General features: G+C 43.3%; 1 protein-coding gene across 1 annotated transcript; it reads right to left on the minus strand.

Annotated features, from left to right (window-relative positions):
- Nucleotides 1–952: 952 nt before the first annotated feature.
- On the minus strand, nt 953–2,361 carry LOC137318117 (probable G-protein coupled receptor 139). Its single transcript, XM_067981091.1, has 2 exons — nt 2,292–2,361; nt 953–1,887 (listed from the first exon to the last, which is right to left on the minus strand). The coding sequence occupies exons 1-2, from the start codon at nt 2,359–2,361 to the stop codon at nt 953–955; spliced, it is 1,005 nt and encodes a 334-aa protein (XP_067837192.1).
- Between the last annotated feature and the right edge of the window lie 20,660 nt (nt 2,362–23,021).

A 23,021-nucleotide genomic window follows, 5' to 3' on the forward strand; every position in this document is an offset into this window, starting at 1 on the left:
AGGAACTGGCGAGTGGACAAAATGTTAATTAATTGGCTCAATTCTTCACCTGATGCCTTAGTATCGAGCAACGCTCTCAAACCCAGGTCTGAAGTGGTACAGGACGGAACTCCAATTACAAAGCCTTGCCCTGGGGAAGCCAGTACAACATCAGTTAGTGAACGGGCAGGGGGTATTGCATGTTACTGTCTGAGCACCAACACACAGAGCGGATTATTCCATCTCAATATCTGAGAGTATTGATTGAGATCCTGGCCTGGAATGTCCCGATTATTAAGGTTATTATGAATTGTTAATTCTTGCACTATTTTACCAGTTTTACCGGGTTGATGATTCAGGTTAATAACACTCAGATTTCCCAAGTTCACATTTAGTGAAACTTTATTTTAATGTTGCTGGGCAGCCTGCAGCTATTTCTCATTAATCGAGATCTCAGAAAAAGCAGGTAAAACAACGCAACAACAATTAACATTCAAAAATGGTGAAACCTCGCAAGACTGCGAATGAGACAGCGGCTCCGCTCCTTATTCCCTGGAGAAGGGATGAAGCGGCCGGTGCAGCTGACTTCAGTCCAAGCACCGTGTTCATCAAACCTCCGAGAAAATGTAAATTCAACAGGAGTTCTAAACGATCGAATCTTTCCCTAAAACTTGTGGATCTTCCTATCAATTACACGGTAGAATTGAATTTCCGTCCTCGCACAGGGATATTAAACACGTTGATCAAATATTCTATTCCACTATTAAAGTTCACTTCATCACTTTTCATAGTTAAAGGGAATGTTGTTATTTGGCAGCAGTCACTCAGACAACGAACTGTGGAAACCCACGGTCAATGATGCGTTAAATGTTACAAAGTGGAACAAACATAATCGCCTACCTGTGAGTTTTTACAAGAACCATCTTTAAGTAGCTGTAAGGAGAGAGATCCCCAGTCTAAGATGGAATTGTTGCTAAAACTTCATATTAATGCTCGTATTTCTTTCATTTTTAAACAATCTTAGAATCAGTGTCCAGGGAGATTTCAGCAGCTTTTTCAGCTCTTCTCTGAATTTCCTTTGTGTAGCTGCATAAATACACGTGTTTGGGCAGGAACTCAAAAACTTCAGCATCGCTCCGGTTTCGGTGGCGATATATGCTGGGTTTGTGCGGTCGCCTCGGTATTGATTGATGTTTGTCAGTCTGTTCGTCAGAAAACTCACGCCATCTGTCAGCCACAATAGTATAAAAGTGCCCGATATAGTGAAGAGTAAAATGATGGATTTCCTTCGTTTCTCCATCTCTGGATCACACTGATTCTCACTGCTGTGACCCCGGAGTCCCCTGCGAGCTCGACTGGTCACTAAAATCCGTCTGATCGTCAAAGAATTAAACAAGGCAATGAAAGTAAAAGGAAGCCAAACCCGCCAGATGCCGTGAAACCAGCTGTACGCTATAATTAGAGGTGAGGAGAGAATAGCCTCACTTACCCAGCAGCCCCACTGCACTTTGTTAATTATTCGTTCGGGTGCATATAGAAACAAAAGGGGAAAGTTCTTTAAAAAGGTAAGAACACAAACAGTTGTTATAACCGCGGCCGCAGTTCTCTCGATGCAATACTTGGTTTTAAACTTCTGGCAGCAGAGAGCGACAAAACGGTCAAATGTGAAGGAGACGGTGAACCAAACAGACAAATCGAGGGTGACAACTGTCATGTATAGAATGAGCCTACACACGGGAGTGTGGGAGAGGAATGAAAGTGGGAAGTGATAACTGAAAATAAAATACACGATTATATTGATGATCATGACCAGCAGATCAGCTGTTGCCATCGCCACCATATAGACAGAGATACACTTGGAAAGGCCGCAGTTTCCTCGTGAGAGAATCACAATTGTCATCAAGTTCGCTGTAAGAAAGAGAGGAGAGAAATAATATGCCTGTGTCTGATTGAATTACAGCATGCAGTATATGGAGATAACCATTGAGACCATTTTACTCCATTCAGTGAGATTGTTAACACGGTTCAGGGTGAGAACAGGATTAATATTGGAGCGATTACCAGGGAAAGCTACTGACACATGTTCATGAACTGTTGCAGCGCTCACTCTGCACGGGGTGACAAGGCGGTCCCGAAATCGACTAAAAACTGTATGTTAGAGCTGGAAAGAACATTGCAAAATGATCAGATTAAGGGGAACGCAGAAAGGGCGGACCAACTTTTCATAATTTGGTCCTTACCTTATCAAACATGCAGTAAGAACAGTGAGACAGTTAACATGGATTAACAGGAAATATGTTACAATTGCTCACCGGGGATACTGACGGCTGCGAGAATCGGGTAGTAAATTTCTTTTATCTGTAGAATAGTTACTTGCCCCATTTTCTGTGAGAATGGATGAATTCTGTCGGAGCTGCAAGACTCTGACGAGCGCACGGCTGAGGCGGGAGAAGGGATCCCTATATTTACACACACATCAATCATCCAGGGAGTCAATCAGGTTACATCACAATGAACAATAGTTGCAGTCATTGAACAAATAGACTCAGGTAACTTGTTTTCTTGTTTGATACATCAGATTAAAAGACAAAGTAAAATTTGTATTGGGCAGTTTAAAAAAAACAATTAAAACATTCTTTACAAATGGAATGTGGAATCTCCCAGTCCTGCTCCTGACCCTATTGCCACATGACTGGTGTCAGCAGCTACCTTTGAAGTAATCGCCCTGACCCTGCTCTTGATTCACTCTCAATGGCCCAACTCATCCAGTAGAAGCGCTGAACTTAATCCTGCCGCATTGGTGATGACCGCAGTCATGCAGCATTAGAAGTGAACGTGTTCCTCCGACACTAGCGGCACCCACACTTGCACTAATGGAGACAGTGCTCTTCTGATATTCGTCGTACCTACATTTACACCAGAGTTGATCGTGCTCCTCTGGTACTAGTGGGACCTGCACTTACCTTTCAGGTTACCGTTCACCTCTGATATTGAACGTACGTACACTTACAAAAGAGCTGATCGTGCTCTTCCACGACTGCGAGAACCCTATACTTACACTAGATATGACCGTGCCCCTCATGTACGAGTGGTACACCTACACTTACACTAGATGTGACCATGCTCCTCTGATACTTGTGTTATCCCTACACTGACAATACCGGTGACGATGGTTCTCCAGTTCTAGCAGCGCCCAATACTTAAACTGGAGGTGACCGGGCTCCCCCGGTACTAGTGATACCGTGCTCTTACACTCGAGGTAAGTTGCTGCTATGGGACCAGTGGTTTCATACTCTTACACTAGCGGTGACCGTGCTCCTCTGGTACTTGTTGTAATCCTACACATTAACTCGAGGTGACCATACTCCTTCTGTACTTGTGGTAAACCTGCACATACACTAGGGGTAACCATGCTCCTCCGGTACTTGGAGTAACCCTTTTATATACACGAGAGGTGACAGTGCTCCTTCTGCACTTGTGGTTACCCTGAACATACACTCTGGGTGACCGTGCTCCTCTGGTGCTTGTGGTAACCCAAACATACACTAGGGGTGACCGTGTTCCCCTGGTACTGGTGGTAACCGTTTCACATACACGAGAGGTGACCGTGCTCCTCCGGTACTTGTGGTATCCCTACACATACACGAGAGGTGACCGTGCTCCTCCGGTACTTGTGGTATCCCTACACATATACTAGAGGTGACCGTGCTCCTCCGGTACTTGTGGTAACCCTACACTTAAACTAGGTGTGATTGTGTTCCTCCTCTGCAAGTGGTGCCCCGACATTTACATTAATGGTGACCACGCTCCTCTGGTACTGGTGGTATCCCTCCGCTCACACTAGATGTGACGTGCTCTTCTCCTACCAGTTGCATCTTTACACTTACACTTTGGTCACCATACTCGCTCTCGACTTGTCTTGTCCCTCCATTTAAGCTAGAGGTGACCGCGCTCCTCCGGCATTAGTGGTACACCTACAATTACACTTTGGTTGACCTTGGTTCTCCGGTACTTGTGGTACCCGTGGACTTAAACTAGGGGTGATCCTGCCCTTCCAGTACTAGTGGTACATCTACACGTATACCAGATGTAACCGTGCTCCTCCGGTATTAGTGACACCCTTCACTTACACGGGAGGTCACACTCCTCCTCCAGTACCACTGGTGCCCTACACTTGCACGACGGGTAACAGTGTTCCTCCGGTACTAGTGGTACCTCTACACTTACAATAGAGGTGAACATTCTCTTCCGGTGCTCATGGTACCCTACACTTACACGGGTGGTGACCGATCTCCTCTGGTACAAATTGTACACATACAACTCTCCCAATTTTGGCACAAGTCCCCACATGTTAGTGAGGTGGAATTTGCAGGACGGAATGGGCTTGATTTGCCGCTGCCGTGTCCGGTGTCGAGCAGCACCATTGCTGACCGAGCTGCCCGAGTCCTGAAGGACATAACTGCCAGACTGGGCCTGCAGCAGTTAAGAACATTCATAAGAAATAGGAGCAGGGCTAGGCCATACGGCAACTCGAGACGGGTCCGCCATTCAATCAGATCATGGCTGACCTTCCACCGCAACTCCAATTTCCCGTCCAATCCCCATACACCTTGATTCTAAAAGAGTCCAACAATCTATCCAACTCAGTCTTGAATGTACTCAGTGACTCTGCGCCCACAGACAATGCGAGTTGAGAATTACAAAGGTTCACAAACAGCTGCGTGAAGAAATTCCTCCTTATTCCAGTCTTGAATGGCCGACCCCGTAACCTGCAATTATGCATGGCGAGCGAAACAACACGAGGGAAAACCGGACTTGACCTCGTCCTCAGCAATCGATCTGACGCAGATGCATCCGCTCATAACAGTATTGGTAGGAGTGACCACCACACAGTCCTTGTGGAGACGAATTCACGTTTTCACACTGAGGACTCCGTGCAACGTGTTTTGTGGCACCATCTCCTTACATAATTGGATGGATTCAGAACAGAGCTTGCAGCACAAAATTGAGCATCCATGAGGCGCTGTCAGCCATCAGCAGCAGCAGAATTGTATTCCAGCACAAACTGTAACCTCATGGCCCGGAATATCCCTGACTCCACCATTGCCATAAAGCCAGGGGATCAACCCTGGCCCAATGAGGACTGCAGAGCACCATGTCAGCAGCAGCACCCGGAGCACCTAAAAATGAGGTGTCAACCTGGTGACGCGACAACGCAGGCATTACATGCATGCAAAATAGCGGAAGCAACAAGCCAAAGACAGAGCTAAGCGAATCCACAACCAACGGATCAGACCAAAGCTCTGCAGTCCTGCCACATCCAGTTGTGAAAGGTGATGGACATATAAATAATTAACTGGAGGAGGAGGCTCCGTGAACATCCCCATCCTCAATGATGGCAGAGTCCAGCACGTGAGTGTAAAAGTCAAGGCTGGAGCGTTTGCAACCATCATCAGCCAGAAGTGCAGAGTGGATGATTCATCTCGGCCTCCACCGGATATCCCCACCATTACAGAAGCCAGGCTTCAGCCAATTCGATTGACTACACTTGATATCAAGAAACGGCTGAGTGCACTGGACACAGCAAAGGCTATGGGCCCGAAAGGATCCCGGCTGTAGTGCTGAAGACTTGCCCGCTCCAGAACGAGCCGCACCTCGAGCCAAACTGTTCCAGTCCAGCTACAATACTGGCATCTACCCGACAATGTGGAAAATTACCCAGTTATTTCCTGTCGTCAAAAAGCAGGACAAATCCAATCTGGCCAATTACCGCCTCATCTCTCCACTCTCAATCATCAGCAAAGTGATGGAAGATGTCGTTGACAGTGCTATCAAGCGGCACTTACTCACGATAACCTGCTCACCGATGCTCAGTTCGGGTTCGGCGAGAACAACTCGGCTCCAAAGCTCATTACAGCCTGGTCCAAACATGGACAAAAGAGCTGAATTCCAGAGGTTTGCTGAGAGTGACTGCCCTTGTCATCGAGGCAGCATTTGACCGAGTGTGGCATCAAGGAGCCCTTGTAAAATTGAAGTCAATGGGAATCAGGGAGAAAACTCTCCAGTGGCTGGAATCATACCAAGCACAAAGGAAGATGGTAGTGGTTGTTGGAGGCCAATTATCTCAGCCCCAGGGCATTGCTGCAAGAGCTCCTCAGGGCAGTCTCCTAGGCCCAAACATCTTCAGCTGCTTCATCAATGACCTTTCCTCCATCATAAGGTTAGAAATGGGGATGTCCTCTGAAGATTGCACAGGTTCAGTTGGAACCGCAACCCCTCAGACATTGAAGCAGTCCGTGCCCGCATGCAGCAAGAGCTGGACAACATCCAGGCTTGGGCTGATAAGTGGCAAGTAACATTCGCGCCAGAAAAGGTCCATCTCCAACAAGAGAGAATATAACCTCCTCCCCTTCACATTCAACAGCATTACCATCGCCGATTCACACACCATCAACATCCTGGGGGTTACCATTGACCAGACACTTAACTGGACCAGCCACATAAATATTGTGGCTAGAAGAGCAGGTCAGAGGCTGGGCATTGGCTCACTGCTGACGAGTGACTCATCCCCTGACGCTCCAAAGCCTTGCCAGCATCTACAAGACACAAGTCAGGGGTGTGATGGAAGACTCTCCACTTGCGTTGATAAGTGCAGCTCCAACAATAATCAAGAAGCTCGACACCATCCAGGACAAAGCAGCGCGCTTGATTGGCACACCATCCACTACCATAAATATTCACTCCCTTCACCATCGGCGCACTGTGGCTACAGCGTGTTCAATCTACTGGATGCACAGCAGCAACTCGATAAGGCTTCATCAACAGCACCTCACAAACCTGCGACCTCTACCACCCAGAAGGACAAGAGCAGCAGGCACATGGGAACAACACCACCTGCACGTTCCCCTCCAAGTCACACACCATCCCAACTTGGAAATATATCGCCGTTCCTTCATCGTCTCTGGGTCAAAATCCTGGAACTCCCTTCCTAACAGCACTGTGGGAGAACTTTCACCACACGGACTGCAGCGGTTCAAGACGGCAACTCACCACCACCTTCTCCAGGGCAAATGAGGATGGGCAATAAAAGCGGCCAAAAAATAAATTCCTCTGGATTTAATATCGTGGACCTTCCCAATGTATTATGACCCGGTTTATTATATTACCCACGAGTTTTTACCTCGTACCATACTCCTGTATTTTGATCCGGTTCAGTGCATTCCCTGGAATTTATATCCTGGATCATCCCCTGCATTAAGTCCCAGCATAGGCAAAGATAGGCCAGACACACTTACACAAAGTGAAATTAAAATCTGCAACCGAAGCAGGTTCTAATTGGCCATACTCAGGACAAGATTAGAACCTATGAACAAACATTAATGGACGACAAATCTGCAATCCCGGCCGTGGTATGTTCTGGGCATCGAGCCAAATGGTCGGGAGGTGCATTTAATATAAAGAACGGTATTAATACTACGAGTACATGATGAGATAGTGCGGTAGAAACCGTGAGAAAAGCAATGATGGTGTCGTGTGGACAAACTGAAGAGGATTGTATCATTTACAAGACGATTTAATGGGTTTAAATGTTTTTATTAGACATTATTAGAACGTATTGACAAATTATCACCACATTAGCAAGACGTTACTAAGACTAGAATAGGTACACAACACAAAAGCTGAGGGGGACTTGAACTCCCAGCTTCGACCAGCGGAAGCAGATTGGAACTAGGCGCTTAAAACCCGCCCTGATGGGTCCTCCTGTTAGTATCTGCTGTACCAGTGATCTCATGGTCATTGTATGTGGTGGGTTATCTCATATTTAAAAAGAATTAAATCGACGTCCCATTGTTTCCTGGTTTTCGGCCTATGTTTACGGATTATCCTGTAAAAACCCACTGTAGATTTAGCCTATTGGATTAGGGAGGCAAATACCTAACATTGATGCCGACCGCTTGAACAGGACTGGAGCCATTGGAGCGTTTGAGTGTTTAAAGTTGAGTATGTAATTTGGGGGCTGGCCATCTCTCCTCAGTAAAAGCCAACATTAACCCGATACCGAGCAGATTCAGGAAATATGGAGGATCTGTGTAAATAAGCAGATGCTTCCTCAGCGCGACATGGCGGCATGAATTTAGAAGTAAATTAACGGCCTGAAAAGACGGGTCTTTCACTGAATCGGCTCAGATTCTTCCAAGCAATCTTCTGAAGACTTCAAAGAAAGATTGAACCAAATTTACAAAAGTTGTTCTATGCAGCGGATCGTGCTCTAATCCGGCTTCGAGGACGTCCGCCGGCCTCCTCCGTCTCCCGGCTTCAGCCGCCGCGCTCATTAGTCCGGTGACCAAAGGCCCAGCCCCGGTAACTCGCCCATTTCAGCCACCGGGGCCGTTCGCTCTTCAACACAATTTTACTGGGAAACAGCGCGCGATGGAGGAGGCGGGGAAGGGGGTGGTGCAGGGCATGCGCACTGGGGCCTCAGAGCGTCATCTCGCGATGAATTACTGCCTTTCACCAACTCCGCCCCTTCTACAGGTTGGAATCAGGTGAAAGGTCCGCCCACCAATTGGGGGTCCGCACCTTTCTTTGAACGATCGCGGGTCAGCCCGTAGTCACGTGGCTCCGAAGTTGAACCCGCTCGGCCGTTGAATGGACGCAGCGTGAGCCCGGCAACGGCGCATGTCTCTGCTCAGGGATGATGACACAAGTTGACTCCTTTTATGGAGGAAACCCACAGAAGGGGTGAAGAGCTCGCAAGCAGGGATAGGACATGGAACCGTGCCACCACAGGATGGCAGTGTCCTGGGTCACCATAAGGGGGGTGGGGGCGGGGAAATATACGGGTTCATTACATTAACTTTCCCAACATTTGTAAACAATTTTACAACACCAAGTTATAGTCCAGCAATTTTATTTTAAATTCACAAGCTTTCGGAGATTTTCTCCTTCCTCAGGCAAATGTTTCAAGAGCTCCGTGGACATTCATCCACCGACCTTCGGGTAAGCGTACTCCAAGGCGGCCTTCGAGACACACGACAACGCAAAATCGTCGAGCAGAAATTGATAGCCAAGTTCCGCACCCATGAGGACGGCCTCAACCGGGATCTTGGGTTCATGTCACGCTACACGTTACCCCACCAGCGAACAAATGTTATCTGTTTTTAATATAATGGGTCATTTGCTGGCTCTCTCTGCCTTCCGGATGTTTCTGCCTCTCTCTGTGTTTTTTTTTCTCTGTTTTTTTTCCCTGTTTGTTTTTTTGTTGAATGTGTATTCGGGGGTTCTGCAGGTGACACCTCTCTGTCTGAACACGGTGATTGCCTTGGCAACGGGCAGTTGCAGGGGCAGTCTGTAAACACCATGTATTGTTCAATATGTATAAATGCGTAGGCTTCAAGGAGCTCTTGAAACATTTGCCTGAGGAAGGAGAAAATCTCCGAAAGCTTTTGAATTTAAAATAAAATTGCTGGACTATAACTTGGTGTTGTAAAATTGTTTACAATTGTCAACCCCAGTCCATCACCGGCATCTCCACATCATGTTTCCCAACATTGACTGGGACAGCCATAGCATTAGGGGCTTTGATGGAGAGAAATTTGTTGAGTGTATCCAGGAGGAATTTCTCATTCAGTATGTGGATGGCCCGACTAGAGAGGGGGCAAAACTTGACCTCCTCTTGGGAAATAAGGAAGGGCAGGTGACAGAAGTGTCAGTGAGGGAACACTTTGGGACCAGTGATCATAATTTCATTAGTTTTAAGATAGTTATGGAGAAGGATAGGTCTGGCCCAAAAGTTTAAATTCTAAATTGGGGAAAGGCCAATTTTGTTGGTATTAGACAGGAACTTTCAGAATTTGTTTGGGAGAGTCTGTTGGCAGGCAAAGGGACGTCTGGTAAGTGGGAGGCTTTCAAAAGTGTGTTAACCAGCGTTCAGGGTAAGCACATTCCTTATAAAGTGAAGGGCAAGGCTGGTAGAAGTAGGCAACATTGGATGACTCGGGAGATTGAGACCCTAGTCATAAAGAAGAAGGAGGCATATGACATGCATAGGCAGCTGGCATCAAATGGATCCCTTGAAGAGTATAGAGATTGCCGGAGTAGAGTTAAGAGAGAAATCAGGAGGGCAAAAAAGGGGCATGAGATTGATTTGGCAGATAAGGCAAAGGAGAATCCAAAGAGCTTCTACAAATACATAAAGGGCAACAGAGTAACTAGGGAGAGAGTATGGCCTCTTAAGGCTAAACAAGGTCATCTATGTGCGGAACCACAAGAGATGGGTGAGATCCTAAATGAATATTTCACATCGGTATTTACGGTTGAGAAAGGCATGGATGTTAGGGAACTTGGGGAAATAAATAGTGATGTCTTGAGGAGTGTAAATATTACAGAGAGGGAGGTGCTGGAAGTCTTAACGCGCATCAAGGTAGATAAATCTCTGGGACCTGATGAAATGTATCCCAGGACGTTGTGGGAGGTCAGGGAGGAAATTGCGGGTCCCCTTGCAGAGATATTTGAATCATCGACAGCCTGAAGATTGGAGGGTTGCAAATGTTGTGCCGTTGTTGAAGAAGGGCGGCAGGGAAATGCCTGGGAAATACAGACCGGTGAGCCTGACATCTGTAGTGGGTAAGTTGTTAAAGGGTATTCTGAGAGACAGGATCTACAGGCATTTGGAGAGGCAGGGACTGATTAGGATCAGTCAGCATGGTTTTGTGAGAGGAAAATCATGTCTCACGAATTTAATTGAGTTTTTTGAAGGGGTAACCAAGAAGATAGATGTGGGCTGTGCAGTACACGTGGTCTACATGGAATTTAGCAAATTCTATGACTCTATGAATCGACAATTCTATGATTCTATGACACTGTCATTCTGTCACTCAATGACTCTGTGATTCTATGATTCTATAATTCTATGATTCTTTGAATCGATGATTCTATAATTCAATGATTCTATGACTCTGTGATTCTCTGACTCTATGATTCTATGATTCACTGACTCGATTATTCTCTGATTCTATGACTCGATGACTCTGTGTTTCAGTCACTCTACGATTCTATGTCCCTATGATTCTATGATTCTTAAATTCTATGAACCTATGATTCTATGACTATATAATTCTATGATTCTATAATTCTATGATTCTATGAGTGTGATTCTATGACTCTATGACTCTATGATTCTATGTCTCTATGTCTCGACAATTCTATGATTCTATGACACTGTCATTCTGTCACTCAATGACTCTGTGATTCTCTGATTCTCTAATTCTATGATTCTTTGAATCTATGATTCTATGATTCTATAATTCGATGATTCTATGACTCTGTGTTTCTCTGACTCTATGATTCTGCGATTCTATGACTCGATGACTCTGTGATTCTGTCTCTCTACGATTCTATGTCTCCATGATTCTATGATTCTGTCACTCTTTGACTGTGATTGTACTATTATATGACTCCAGAGTCATAGAGTCATACAGCACGGATAGAGGCCCTTCGGCCCATCGTGTCCGCGCCGGCCATCAGCTCTGTCTACTCTAATCCCATATTCCAGCATTTGGTCCGTAGCCTTGTATGATTCAATGATTCTATAATTCTATGACTTTATGATTCTATGATTCTATGACTCTATGACTCTATGATTCTATGATTCTACAATTCTATGATTCCATGACTCTGAATCTATGATTATATGACTCTTTGATTCTATGACTCTTTGATTCTATGACTCTTTGATTCCATGATTCTGTGATTCTATTATTATTTAATTCTATGACTCTATGACTCTGTGATTCTGTGATTCTATTATTCTTTAATTCAATGTCTGTATGATTCTACGATTCTGTGACCCTAAGATTCTATGATTTTATTACTCTTTTACTCTGTGATTCTGTGATTCGACAATTCTATGATTCTACGATTCTATTACTCTGTGATTCCATGATGCGATGATTTTGTGACTCTGTGATTCAATGATTCTATGTCTCTTTGACTCTGCGATTGTCGGACTCTCTGATTCTTTGATTCTATGACTCGATGTCTCTGTGATTCTTTCATTCTTTGATTCTATGACTCTATGATTCTATTATTCGATTACAGTGATTCTATGACTCTATGATTCTACAATTCTATGGTTCTCTGAATCAATGACTCTGTGATTCTCAAACTCTATGATTCTTTGATTCTATGACTCATTGTCTCATTGATTCTTTCACTCTTTGATTCTGTGATTCTTTGATTCTATAATTCTTTGATTCGATGAATCTACGACTCTGTGATTCTTTGATTCTATGAATCTATGACTCTTTGACTCTGTGATTCTTTGATGATATGATTCTATGGTTCTACAATTCTATGATTCTATGATTCTAATATTCTGTGATTCTCTGACTCTATGATTCTCTGATTCTATGACACTATTATTCTGTGATTCTGTGACTCGAAGACTCTGTGATTCTGTTTCTCTACGGTTCTATGTCTCTATGATTCTTTAATTCTATGAATCTATGATTCTATGACTCTATAATTCTGATTCCATAATTCTATGATTCTATGATTCTATGACTCTAGGAATCGACAATTCTATGTTTCTATGACTCTGTGATTCTGTCATTCATTGACTGTGTGATTCTATGATTCTCTAATTATATGATTCTTTGAATCGATGATTCTATTATTCTATAATTCGATGATTCTATGACTCTGTGATTCTCTGACTCTATTATTCTGTGATTCTATGATTCTATGATTCTATGAATCTACATTTCCATGATTCTATGACTCTATGATTCTACAATTCTATGGTTCTCTGACTCTATGACTCTGTGATTCTCAGACTCTATGATTCTATGATCCAATGACTCTGTTACTCTGATTATATGACTCCAAGACTGTCATTCTCTCACTCTATGATTCTACAATTCCATGATTCTATGACTCTATGATTCTGTGATTCTCGGACTCTATGATTCTTTGATTCTATGACTCGATGTCACAGTGTTTCTGTCACTATATGATTCTATGTTTCTATGATTCTATCATTCTTTGATTCTATGAATCTATGACTCTACGTCTCTGTAATTCTGTCACTCTACGATTCTATATCTCTATGATTCTATGATTCTTTAATTCCATGAATCTATGATTATTTGACTCTACAATTCTATGATTCTATAATTCCATGATTCTATGATTCTGTGATTCTATGACTCTATGATTCTGTGATTCTATGACTCGATGACTCTATGATTCTGTCACTCTACGATTCTATGTCTAAGATTCTATGTCTCTATAATACTATGATTCTATAATTCTATGATTCTATGACTCCATAATTCGATGTCTCTATGATTCTTTGATTCTACGAATGTATGACTGTGATTCGGTCATTCTATCATTCTATGACTATGATTCTAAGACTCTTTGACTCTGTGATTCTGTCACTCTATGATTCTATCATTCTATAATTCTATGATTCTTTGACTCTATGACTCTGTAATTCTGTCACTCTATGATTCTATGACGCTATAAGAACATAAGAAAATAAGAAATAGGAGCAGGAGTAGGCCAATCGGCCCCTCGAGCCTGCTCCGCAATTCAAGAAGATCATTGATGACCTGATGCTAGCCTCAAATCGAAATTCATGTCCAATTTCCTGCCCGCTCCCCGTAACCCTTAATTCCCTTTACTTCTAGGACACTGTCCATTTCTGTTTTAAATTTATTTAATGATGTAGCTTCCACAGCTTCCTGTGGCAGCAAATTCCACAGTCCTACTACCGTCTGAGTGAAGAAGTTTCTCCTCATCTCAGTTTTGAAAGAGCAGCCCCTTATTCTAAGATTATGCCCCCTATTTCTAGTTTCACCCATCCTTGGGAACATCCTTACCGCATCCACCCGATCAAGCCCCTTCACAATCTTATATGTTTCAATAAGATCGCCTCTCATTCTTCTGAACTCCAATGAGTAGAGTCCCAATCTACTCAAACTCTCCTCAAATGTCCACCCCCTCATCCCCGGGATTAACCGAGTGAACCTTCTTTGTACTGCCTCGAGAGCAAGTATGTCTTTTCTTAAGTATGGAGACCAAAACTGTGTGCAGTATTCCAGGTGCGGTCTCACCAATACCTTATATAACTGCATCAATACCTCCCTGTTTTTATATTCTATCCCCCTAGCAATAAAAGCCAACATTCCGTTGGCCTTCTTGATCACCTGCTGCACCTGTAAACTAACTTTTTGATTTTCTTGCACGAGGACCCCCAGATCCCTTTGGACTGCAGTACTTTCCAGTTGCTCGCCATTCAGATAATAACTTGCTCTCCGATTTTTCCTGCCATAGTGCATAACCTCACATTATGAGGATATAACATACGTTATATCCTCAAAGAACTCCAGCAAATTTGTCAGACATGACTTCCCCTTAGTAAAGCCATGCTGACTTTATCCTATTAAATTATGTTTATCCAAATGTTCTGCTACTGTCTCCTTAATAATAGACTCCACAATTTTACCCACCACAGATGTTAAGCTAACTGGTCTATAATTTCCAGCCTTCTGCCTACTGCCCTTTTTAAATAAGGGTGTTACATTGGCAGTTTTCCAATCTGCCGGGACCTTTGCCGAGTCCAGAGAATTTTGGAAAATTATTACCAAAGAATCCACAATCCCTACTGCCACTTCCCTCAAGACCCTCGCATGTAAGCCATCAGGTCCAGGGCATTTATCCGTCTTGAGTCCCATTAATTTACTGAGTACCAATTCCTTTGTGATTTTAATCGTATTTAGCTCCTCCCCCCTCGAGCCCCCTGTTTGTCCAGTGTTGGCATATTCTTAGTGTCCTCTACCGTAAAGACTGAAACAAAATACTTGTTCAGCATTTTTGCCATCTCCATGTTTCCCACCATTAATTTCCCGGTCTCATCCTCTAAAGGATCGACGTTTGCCTTAGCCACCCTTTTTCTTTTTATGTAACTGTAGAAACTCTTGCTATCTGTTTTTATATTTTTTGCTAATTTATTTTCATAATCTATCTTCCCTTTCTTAATCAATCCTTTCGTTACTTTTTGCTGTCTTTTGAGGACTTCCCAATCTTCTATCCTCCTACTAAGTTTGGCTACCTTATATGTCCTTGTTTTTAGTCGGATACTATCCTTAATTTCTTTACTTAGCCACGGATGGCTGTCATTTCTTTTACACCCTTTTTTCCTCAGTGGAATATATATTTTTTGAAAGTTGTAAAATAACTCCTTAAATGAACACCACTGATCATGTACCGACTTACACTTTAATCTATTTTCCCAGTCCACTTTAATCAATTCCGCTCTCATACCATCATAGTCTCCTTTATTCAAGCTCCGTACACTTGTTTGAGAACCAAACTTCTCACCCTATAATTGGATATGGAATGTAACCATGTTATGGTCACTCATTCCAAGGGGATCCTTAACTAGGACATTATTAATTAACCCTGGCTCATTACACAGGACCAGGTCCAAGGTTGCTTGCCCCCTTGTTGGTTCAGTTACATACTGCTCAAGAAATCTATCCCTCTTTCACTCAATAAACTCTTCCTCAAGGCTACCCTGCCCAATTTGATTTGTCCAGTTATAGAGTCATAGAATCATAGAGTCATACAGCACGGATAGAGGTCCTTCGGCCCATCGTGTCCGCGCCGGCCATCAGCCCTGTCTACTCTAATCCCATATTCCAGCATTTGGTCCGTAGCCTTGTATGCTATGGCATTTCAAGTGCTCATCCAAATGCTTCTTGAATGTTGTGAGGGTTCCTGCCTCCACAAGCCTTTCAGGCAATGAGTTCCAGACTCCAACCACCCTCTGGGTGAAAAAGTTCTTTCTCAAATCCCCTCTAAACCTCCCGCATTTTACCTTGAATCTATGTCCCCTTGTTATAGAACCCTCAACGAAGGGAAAAAGCTCCTTAGTATCCATCCTATCTGTGCCCCTCATAATTTTGTACACCTCAATCATGTCCCCCCTCAGCCTCCTCTGCTCCAAGGAAAACAAACCCAATCTTCCCAGTCTCTCTTCATAGCTGAAGCGCTCCAGCCCTGGTAACATCCTGGTGAATCTCCTCTGCACCCTCTCCAAAGCGATCACATCCTTCCTGTAGTGTGGCGACCAGAACTGCACACAGTACTCCAGCTGTGGCCTAACCAGTGTTTTATACAGCTCCATCATAACCTCCTTGCTCTTATATTCTATGCCTCGGCTAATAAAGGCAAGTATCCCATATGCCTTCTTTACCACCTTATCTACCTGTTCCGCCGCCTTCAGGGATCTGTGAACTTGCACACCAAGATCCCTCTGACCCTCTGTCTTGCCTAGGGTCCTCCCATTCATTGTGTATTCCCTTGCGTTGTTAGTCCCTCCAAAGTGCATCACCTCGCACTTTTCCGGGTTAAATTCCATTTGCCACTGTTCCGTCCATCTGACCAACCCATCTATATCGTCCTGCAGACTGAGGCTATCCTCCTCACTATTTACCACCCTACCAATCTTTGTATCATCAGCGAACTTACTGATCATACCTTTTACATTCATATCTAAGTCATTAATGTAGACCACAAACAGCAAGGGACCCAGCACCGATCCCTGTGGTATCCCACTGGCCACAGGCTTCCAGTCACAAAAACAACCTTCGACCATCACCCTCTGCCTTCTGCCACTAAGCCAGTTTTGTATCCAAAGTGCCAAGGCACCCTGGATTCCATGGGCTCGTACCTTCTTGACCAGTCTCCTGTGGGGGACTTTATCGAAGGCCTTACTGAAATCCACGTATACCACATCCACTGCGTTACCCTCATCCACACGCCTAGTCACCCTCTCAAAAAATTCAATCAAATTAGTCAGACATGATCTTCCCTTGACAAAGCCATATTGACTATCCCTGATTAATCCTTGCTTCTCCAAGTGGAGACTAATTTTGTCCTTCAGAATTTTTTCCAATAATTTTCCTACCACTGATGTTCGGCTCACTGGCCTGTAGTTCCCCGGTTTTTCCCTACTCCCCTTCTTGAATAATGGTATTACATTAGCGGTTCTCCAGTCCTCTGGCACATCCCCTGTGGCCAGAGAGGTTCTGAATATATGTGTCAGAGCCCCCGCAATCTCCTCCTTTGCCTCACACAGTAGCCTGGGATACATTTCGTCCGGGCCTGGGGATTTATCCATTTTTCGGCCTGCTAAAACCGCCAATACCTCCTCCCGCTCGATGTTAATATGTTCGAGTATATCACAGTCCCCCTGCCGTATTTCTATGTCCACATCGTCCTTCTCCATAGTGAAAACAGATGCAAAAAATTCATTTAGAATGTTAGTTAAAATCCCCCATCATTATAGTTGTTCCCTTATTACATGCCACGACTATTTCCTGATTAATACTTCTTCCAGCAGAGTTGCAACTATTAGGAGGCCTATATACTACGCCCACAAGTGTTTTTTGCCCCTTATTATTCCTTATCTCTACCCAAACTGTTTCATTATCCTGATCCTTTGTCCCAATATCTTTTCTCTGTATTACAGTGATTCCTTCCCTTGTTAACACAGCCACCCCACCTCCCCTTCCTTCCTTCCTGTCCTTCATGATTGTTAAATACCCTAGCATATTTAATTCCCAGTCGTTGTCACCCTGCAGCCATGTTTCTGTAATGGCCACAAGATCATACCCATACATCGTTATTTGTGCCATTAAATCATCCATTTTGTTACCAATGCTACGTGCATTCAGATAAAGAACTTTCAAATATGTTTTGTGACACTTAGTTCCTGCTTTTTCCTTTTTTAACACTTTACCTTTTACTCCATACCTTCTGTCCCTTCCTGATACGCTTTCCTCTATCTCCCTGCTCAGTTTCCCAACCCCCTGCCACAGCTTTGCTGCTGGGTTAATCGCCTTACGCCTTCTAGTTTTCCTTTTAATCTGCCGTGCCTCAAGTACCTCAAGTACTTCCTTTCCGCTGCTCTATGCTTTTTCCTTTCACTTGTTCTTGAACAACTGTTTGTACTATTTGTATTGTAGATTTCCCCTTGGTCTTGCCCTCTCTTGCTACTCTCAAATTTATTCCCTTCTGACTCCCCGCTCAGGTTCCCATCCCCCTGCCACTCTCGTTTAAACCTTCCCCAACAGCACTAGCAAACACCCCCGCGAGGACATTTTTCCCGGTCCTGCTCGTGTGTAACCCGTCATGCTTGTACAGGTCCCACCTTCCGCAGAACCGGTCCCAATGTCCCAGGAATCTAAATCCCTCCCTCCAACACCATCCCTGCAGCCATGCATTCATCCTGTCTGTTCTCCTGTTCCTTTACTCACTAGCACGTGGCACCGGTAGTAATCCTGAGATCACTACCTTTAAAGTCCTGCTTTTTAATTCATCTCATATCTCCTTAAATTCACCTTGCAGGATTCTACAATTCTATGTTTCCATGATTCTTTGAATCTGTGATTCTGTCACTCTATGATTCTGCAATTCTATAATTCTCTGACTCGATTACTCTGTGATTTACTGACTCTATGATTCTATAATTCTATGAATCTATGTGACTGTGATTCTGTCATTCTGTGCTTATATGCCTCTACAATACTATGATTCTTTACTCTATGACTCTATGATTCTATATGATTCTGTGAATCTATAATTCTATGATTCTATGATTCAATGACTCTATGATTCTTTGATTCTGTCACTCTATAATTCTGTGACTTTACGATTCGATGATTATCTGAGAGTATGCTTCTATGATTATATAATTATTTGATTCTACGATTCTATGACTCTATGATTCTTTGTCTCTATAATTCTATCATTCTTTAATTCTATGATTCGATGACTTCATTGACTCCATAATTCTATGATTCTATGACTCTATGATTCTTTGATTCTATGACTCTATGAATGTGATTCTATGACTCTATAATTCTATGATTCTATGATTCTAAGACTCTATGACTCTGTGATTCTGTCACTCCATGATTCTATGACATTATGATTCTATGACTCGATGATTCTATGATTTCACAATTCTATTATTCTATGACTATGTGATTCTATGATTCTATCACGTTCTGATTCTATGATACTATGATTCTATCATTCTACAATTCTATGATTCCATGACTCTTTGACTCTATGATTCTATGATTCCATGACTCTTTGATTCTATGACTCTGTAATTCTCTCACTCTATGACGCTATGAATCTGTGATTCTATGATTCCCTAATTCTATGACTCTATGATTCTATGATTATATAATTCTATGATTCTATGACTATATGATTCTATGATACTATCACTTTATGATTCTGTGACTCTATGACTCTGTGATTCTATGACTCGATGACTCTGTGATTTTGTCTCTCTGAGATTCTATGTCTCTATGATTCAATGACTCTATAGTTCTATGATTTTATAATTATATGATTCTATGACTCTGTGAATCTATGACTCTATGATTCTATGATTTCAGGATTCTATGACTATACAATTTTATGACTCTGTGACTGTGTGATTCTGTCACTCTATGCCTCGATGGGTCTATGATTCTGTGATTCTCAAATTTTATGATTCTTTGAAATGATGATTCTATGATTCTATGATTCTATAATTCTTTGAATCTATGACTTTATGATTCTATGACTCTCTGACTCTGTGATTCTTTCACTTCATGATTTGACAATTCACTGATTGTGTGAATCGAAGACTCTGTGATTCTGTCACGCTATGATTCTATGACTCTACAATTCTATGGTTCTTTACTCTGTGACACTCAGATTCTCTGTACTCTATGATATTATGATTCTATAATTCTATGATTCTATGACTCTCTGACTCTGTGATTCTTTCACTTCATGATTTGACAATTCACTGATTGTGTGAATCGAAGACTCTGTGATTCTGTCACGCTATGATTCTATGACTCTATAATTCTATGGTTCTTTACTCTGTGACACTCAGATTCTCTGTACTCTATGATATTATGATTCTATAATTCTATGATTCTATGACTCTGTGATTCTGTCACTCTGTAATTCTGTGACTTTATGATTCTCTGAGTGTATGTTTCTATGATTCTATGATTCTATAATTCTATTATTCTATGTCTCAATTACAATATATTTCTCAGACTCTATGATTCTATGATTCGATCACTTTATGATTCTATGACACTATGATTATATCACTCTATGATTCTATGATTCTATGATTCTGTGACTCTTTGATTCTATGATTTTATCACTCTATGATTCTATGACACTCTAACTCTATGATTCTATGATTCTGTGACTCTATGATTCTTTGATTCTATGAGTCTATGACTCTATGATTCTATGATGTTACCAATCTATGATTCAATGACACGATGATTCTATGACTCTGTGATTCTATGACTCTATGATTCTATGACGTGATGATTCTATGACTCGATGATTCGAAGATTCTTTGTTTCCCTCTGTTAGTATAAATCTTTCTCGGGCGTTCGAGCAAAGCGCTCGATGGCGAATCGCCCGCCCGTTTTCAGTGCATCCGGTTTTGTTCTTCATTGATTATTCCGGTAACAGAGTGCTGTTTTGTTGAGGGGGAGCTCGATTGGCGGAACAGAGAGAAGGTGAAATCCATATTCAAGTGCAGCCGAATAGCGGTGTAGAAACGTGGTCCAGCGGTTGTTGTGCGATAATTAGAGATCAGTTGACGACATCAGGCACCGATGCTGAGGGACTAAGGAGAAAGCGATTGGTGAGGGTCTTTTGGACGGGTGCGTGTAGAATCAATTTGTTTCTACATGTACATACATATATCCATAATCAAAATATATATAAATATATATATGTATATTTTTATGGAGCACATATCTGTGACGTGAGTATATAATGATCTCACTTGTAATCCATTAATTTCGGTGGATAGAAAGGCCAGTGATTGAGGTGGCCATTTTTCTAATCTGCGAGATTGAAACAGAACATCTCCACGATAATGGGGCAGAAATTGTTTGCTCAATCACGGTGAGGTCAGCAGCGATCACCGTTGTTCGTGGTGAAATGGAGGAGCAAGTTTCGTCGTTCGCACATGAGCAATGAATCGCTAAAATCCGTAACTTGTTCCTACTGGTTGGCCTGCGCAAAGACAGCTTCTAATTCAAGGTATAACGTCAGCTGTAATCAGTGAAATCATTGAAAAAGTACCAACTTGCTCATCTGCCCAGCTGGAAATTAATTAATATCAGGACAAAACAGGTGCACTCATAAATACCAGGTCTAAACGAAGTTTTAATAGTACGATAGGTATTAATGGCTGCCACAAAATAAAAAAAATAAATTTTGAAAAGGTGGAGACTAATTATTCCTTATTATATTCGTTTTTGGTCATTAGCATATTGCACGGTGTCACCACAGGATGGCACTGTACCGTGTCTGCATAAGGTAGCGTGGAGTGTACCGTGTCACCACAGGATGGCACAGTACCGTGTCTGCGACAAGGGGTCGTTGATGGCACCGTCTTACCATGGGAGGGCAGTGTACCATGTCTGGCATTCGGAAGCGTGCAGGGCACCGTGTTACCACAGGATAGCATTGTACCATGTCTCGCATAAGGGGGCGGGAATTGCACTGTGGCACCACAAGCGGTTAGTGTACTGTATCTGGTACAAGGGGAGTGGAGGACACTGGGCCACAACAGGAGGGCATTGTACCGTGCCGGGCACAAGGGGGCGGGGAGGGCACCGTGTCACCATAGGATGGCACTGTACCGTGTCTGCTACAAGGGGACATGGTGGGCACCGTGTCCCCACAGAAGAGCAGTGTACCATGTCTGGCACAAGGAAGCGTGCAGGACACCGTGTTAACACAGGATGGCATTGTACCATGTGTCGCACAAGGGTAAGGAAGGGCACTGTGTCACCACAAGAGGTTAGTGTACTGTGTCTGCTACAAGGGGGCGGGGACGGCACTGTGCCACGACAGAACGGCAATGTAGCGTGCCTGGCAAAAGGGGGTGTGGAGGTCACCATGTCACCACAGGAATGCAGTGTACCTTGCCTGGCACAAGAGGGCGGGGATGGCACCATTTCACCACAGTTCAGCAGCTTACCGTATCTGGTACAAGAGGTTGTGGCGGACACTCGAGGTCACTGACCCCATAGGATGGCAGTGTACCATGTGAGTGAGAGACAGAGTTTGCGTATATGTGCCATTGACTAACTGTGTCCGAGAGAGAGGCACACCGAGACGGACAATGCGTGTGTTTATCAGTGAGTGACTCTAAGTGAGTGTGCGTGTTTGTGTGTGTGAGAGTGAGACACAGAGACAAGGAGGGAGAGGCAAAGGATGCGTGTATGTATCCGTGAGTGACTGGGTGTGTGTATGTGAGAGAGAACGGCAGATTGGAGATGCGTGTACGTAGCAGTAAGTGGCTCTGAGTGTCTTTGTGAGAGAGACAGAGACGCAGAGACAGAATGCGTGTGTCGATCAGTCAGTAACTCTCAATTAGAAAGGAGCGGTTTTGATGCAAGTTAATTTTTTTATTAAAAGCTCAAATGATGTAAGTGCTTCGATTTAAAATACTCACCCTCCCCAGATTTGAATCATGACAACATACAGCACAGAAGGAGTCCATTCGGCCCATCGTGCCTTTACCCTGCTCTTTGAAAGAGCTACCCAATTGGTCACACTCACCTGCCCTTTCCTCCATTTCTCCGTTTCAAGTATATATCCAATTGCCTTTTGAAAATGACTAGGGATCTGCTTCCTTCAGGTTAGAGAGATAATAGGTGAATGTGTGCGTTTATCAGTGACTGAATCTGAATGTGTGTATATACGTGTGCGAGAGAGAGAGAGGATGCCTCTGTATATCAGAGTGTCTCTGAGAGTGTGCGTGTATGTGAGAGAGAGACAGAGAGAGAGATGATGTGTCTGTATGTCTGTAACTGACTGAGTGAGTATGTTTGTGTTTTTTCTATGGTGGAGAAGAGGAAAGATGGTGAAATCTAATCATGAACCATCAACAAATTCCAAAATCCTATTCAAACTGG

Source organism: Heptranchias perlo, unplaced genomic scaffold, assembly GCF_035084215.1.
Source record: "Heptranchias perlo isolate sHepPer1 unplaced genomic scaffold, sHepPer1.hap1 HAP1_SCAFFOLD_65, whole genome shotgun sequence".
Lineage (NCBI taxonomy): Eukaryota > Metazoa > Chordata > Chondrichthyes > Hexanchiformes > Hexanchidae > Heptranchias > Heptranchias perlo.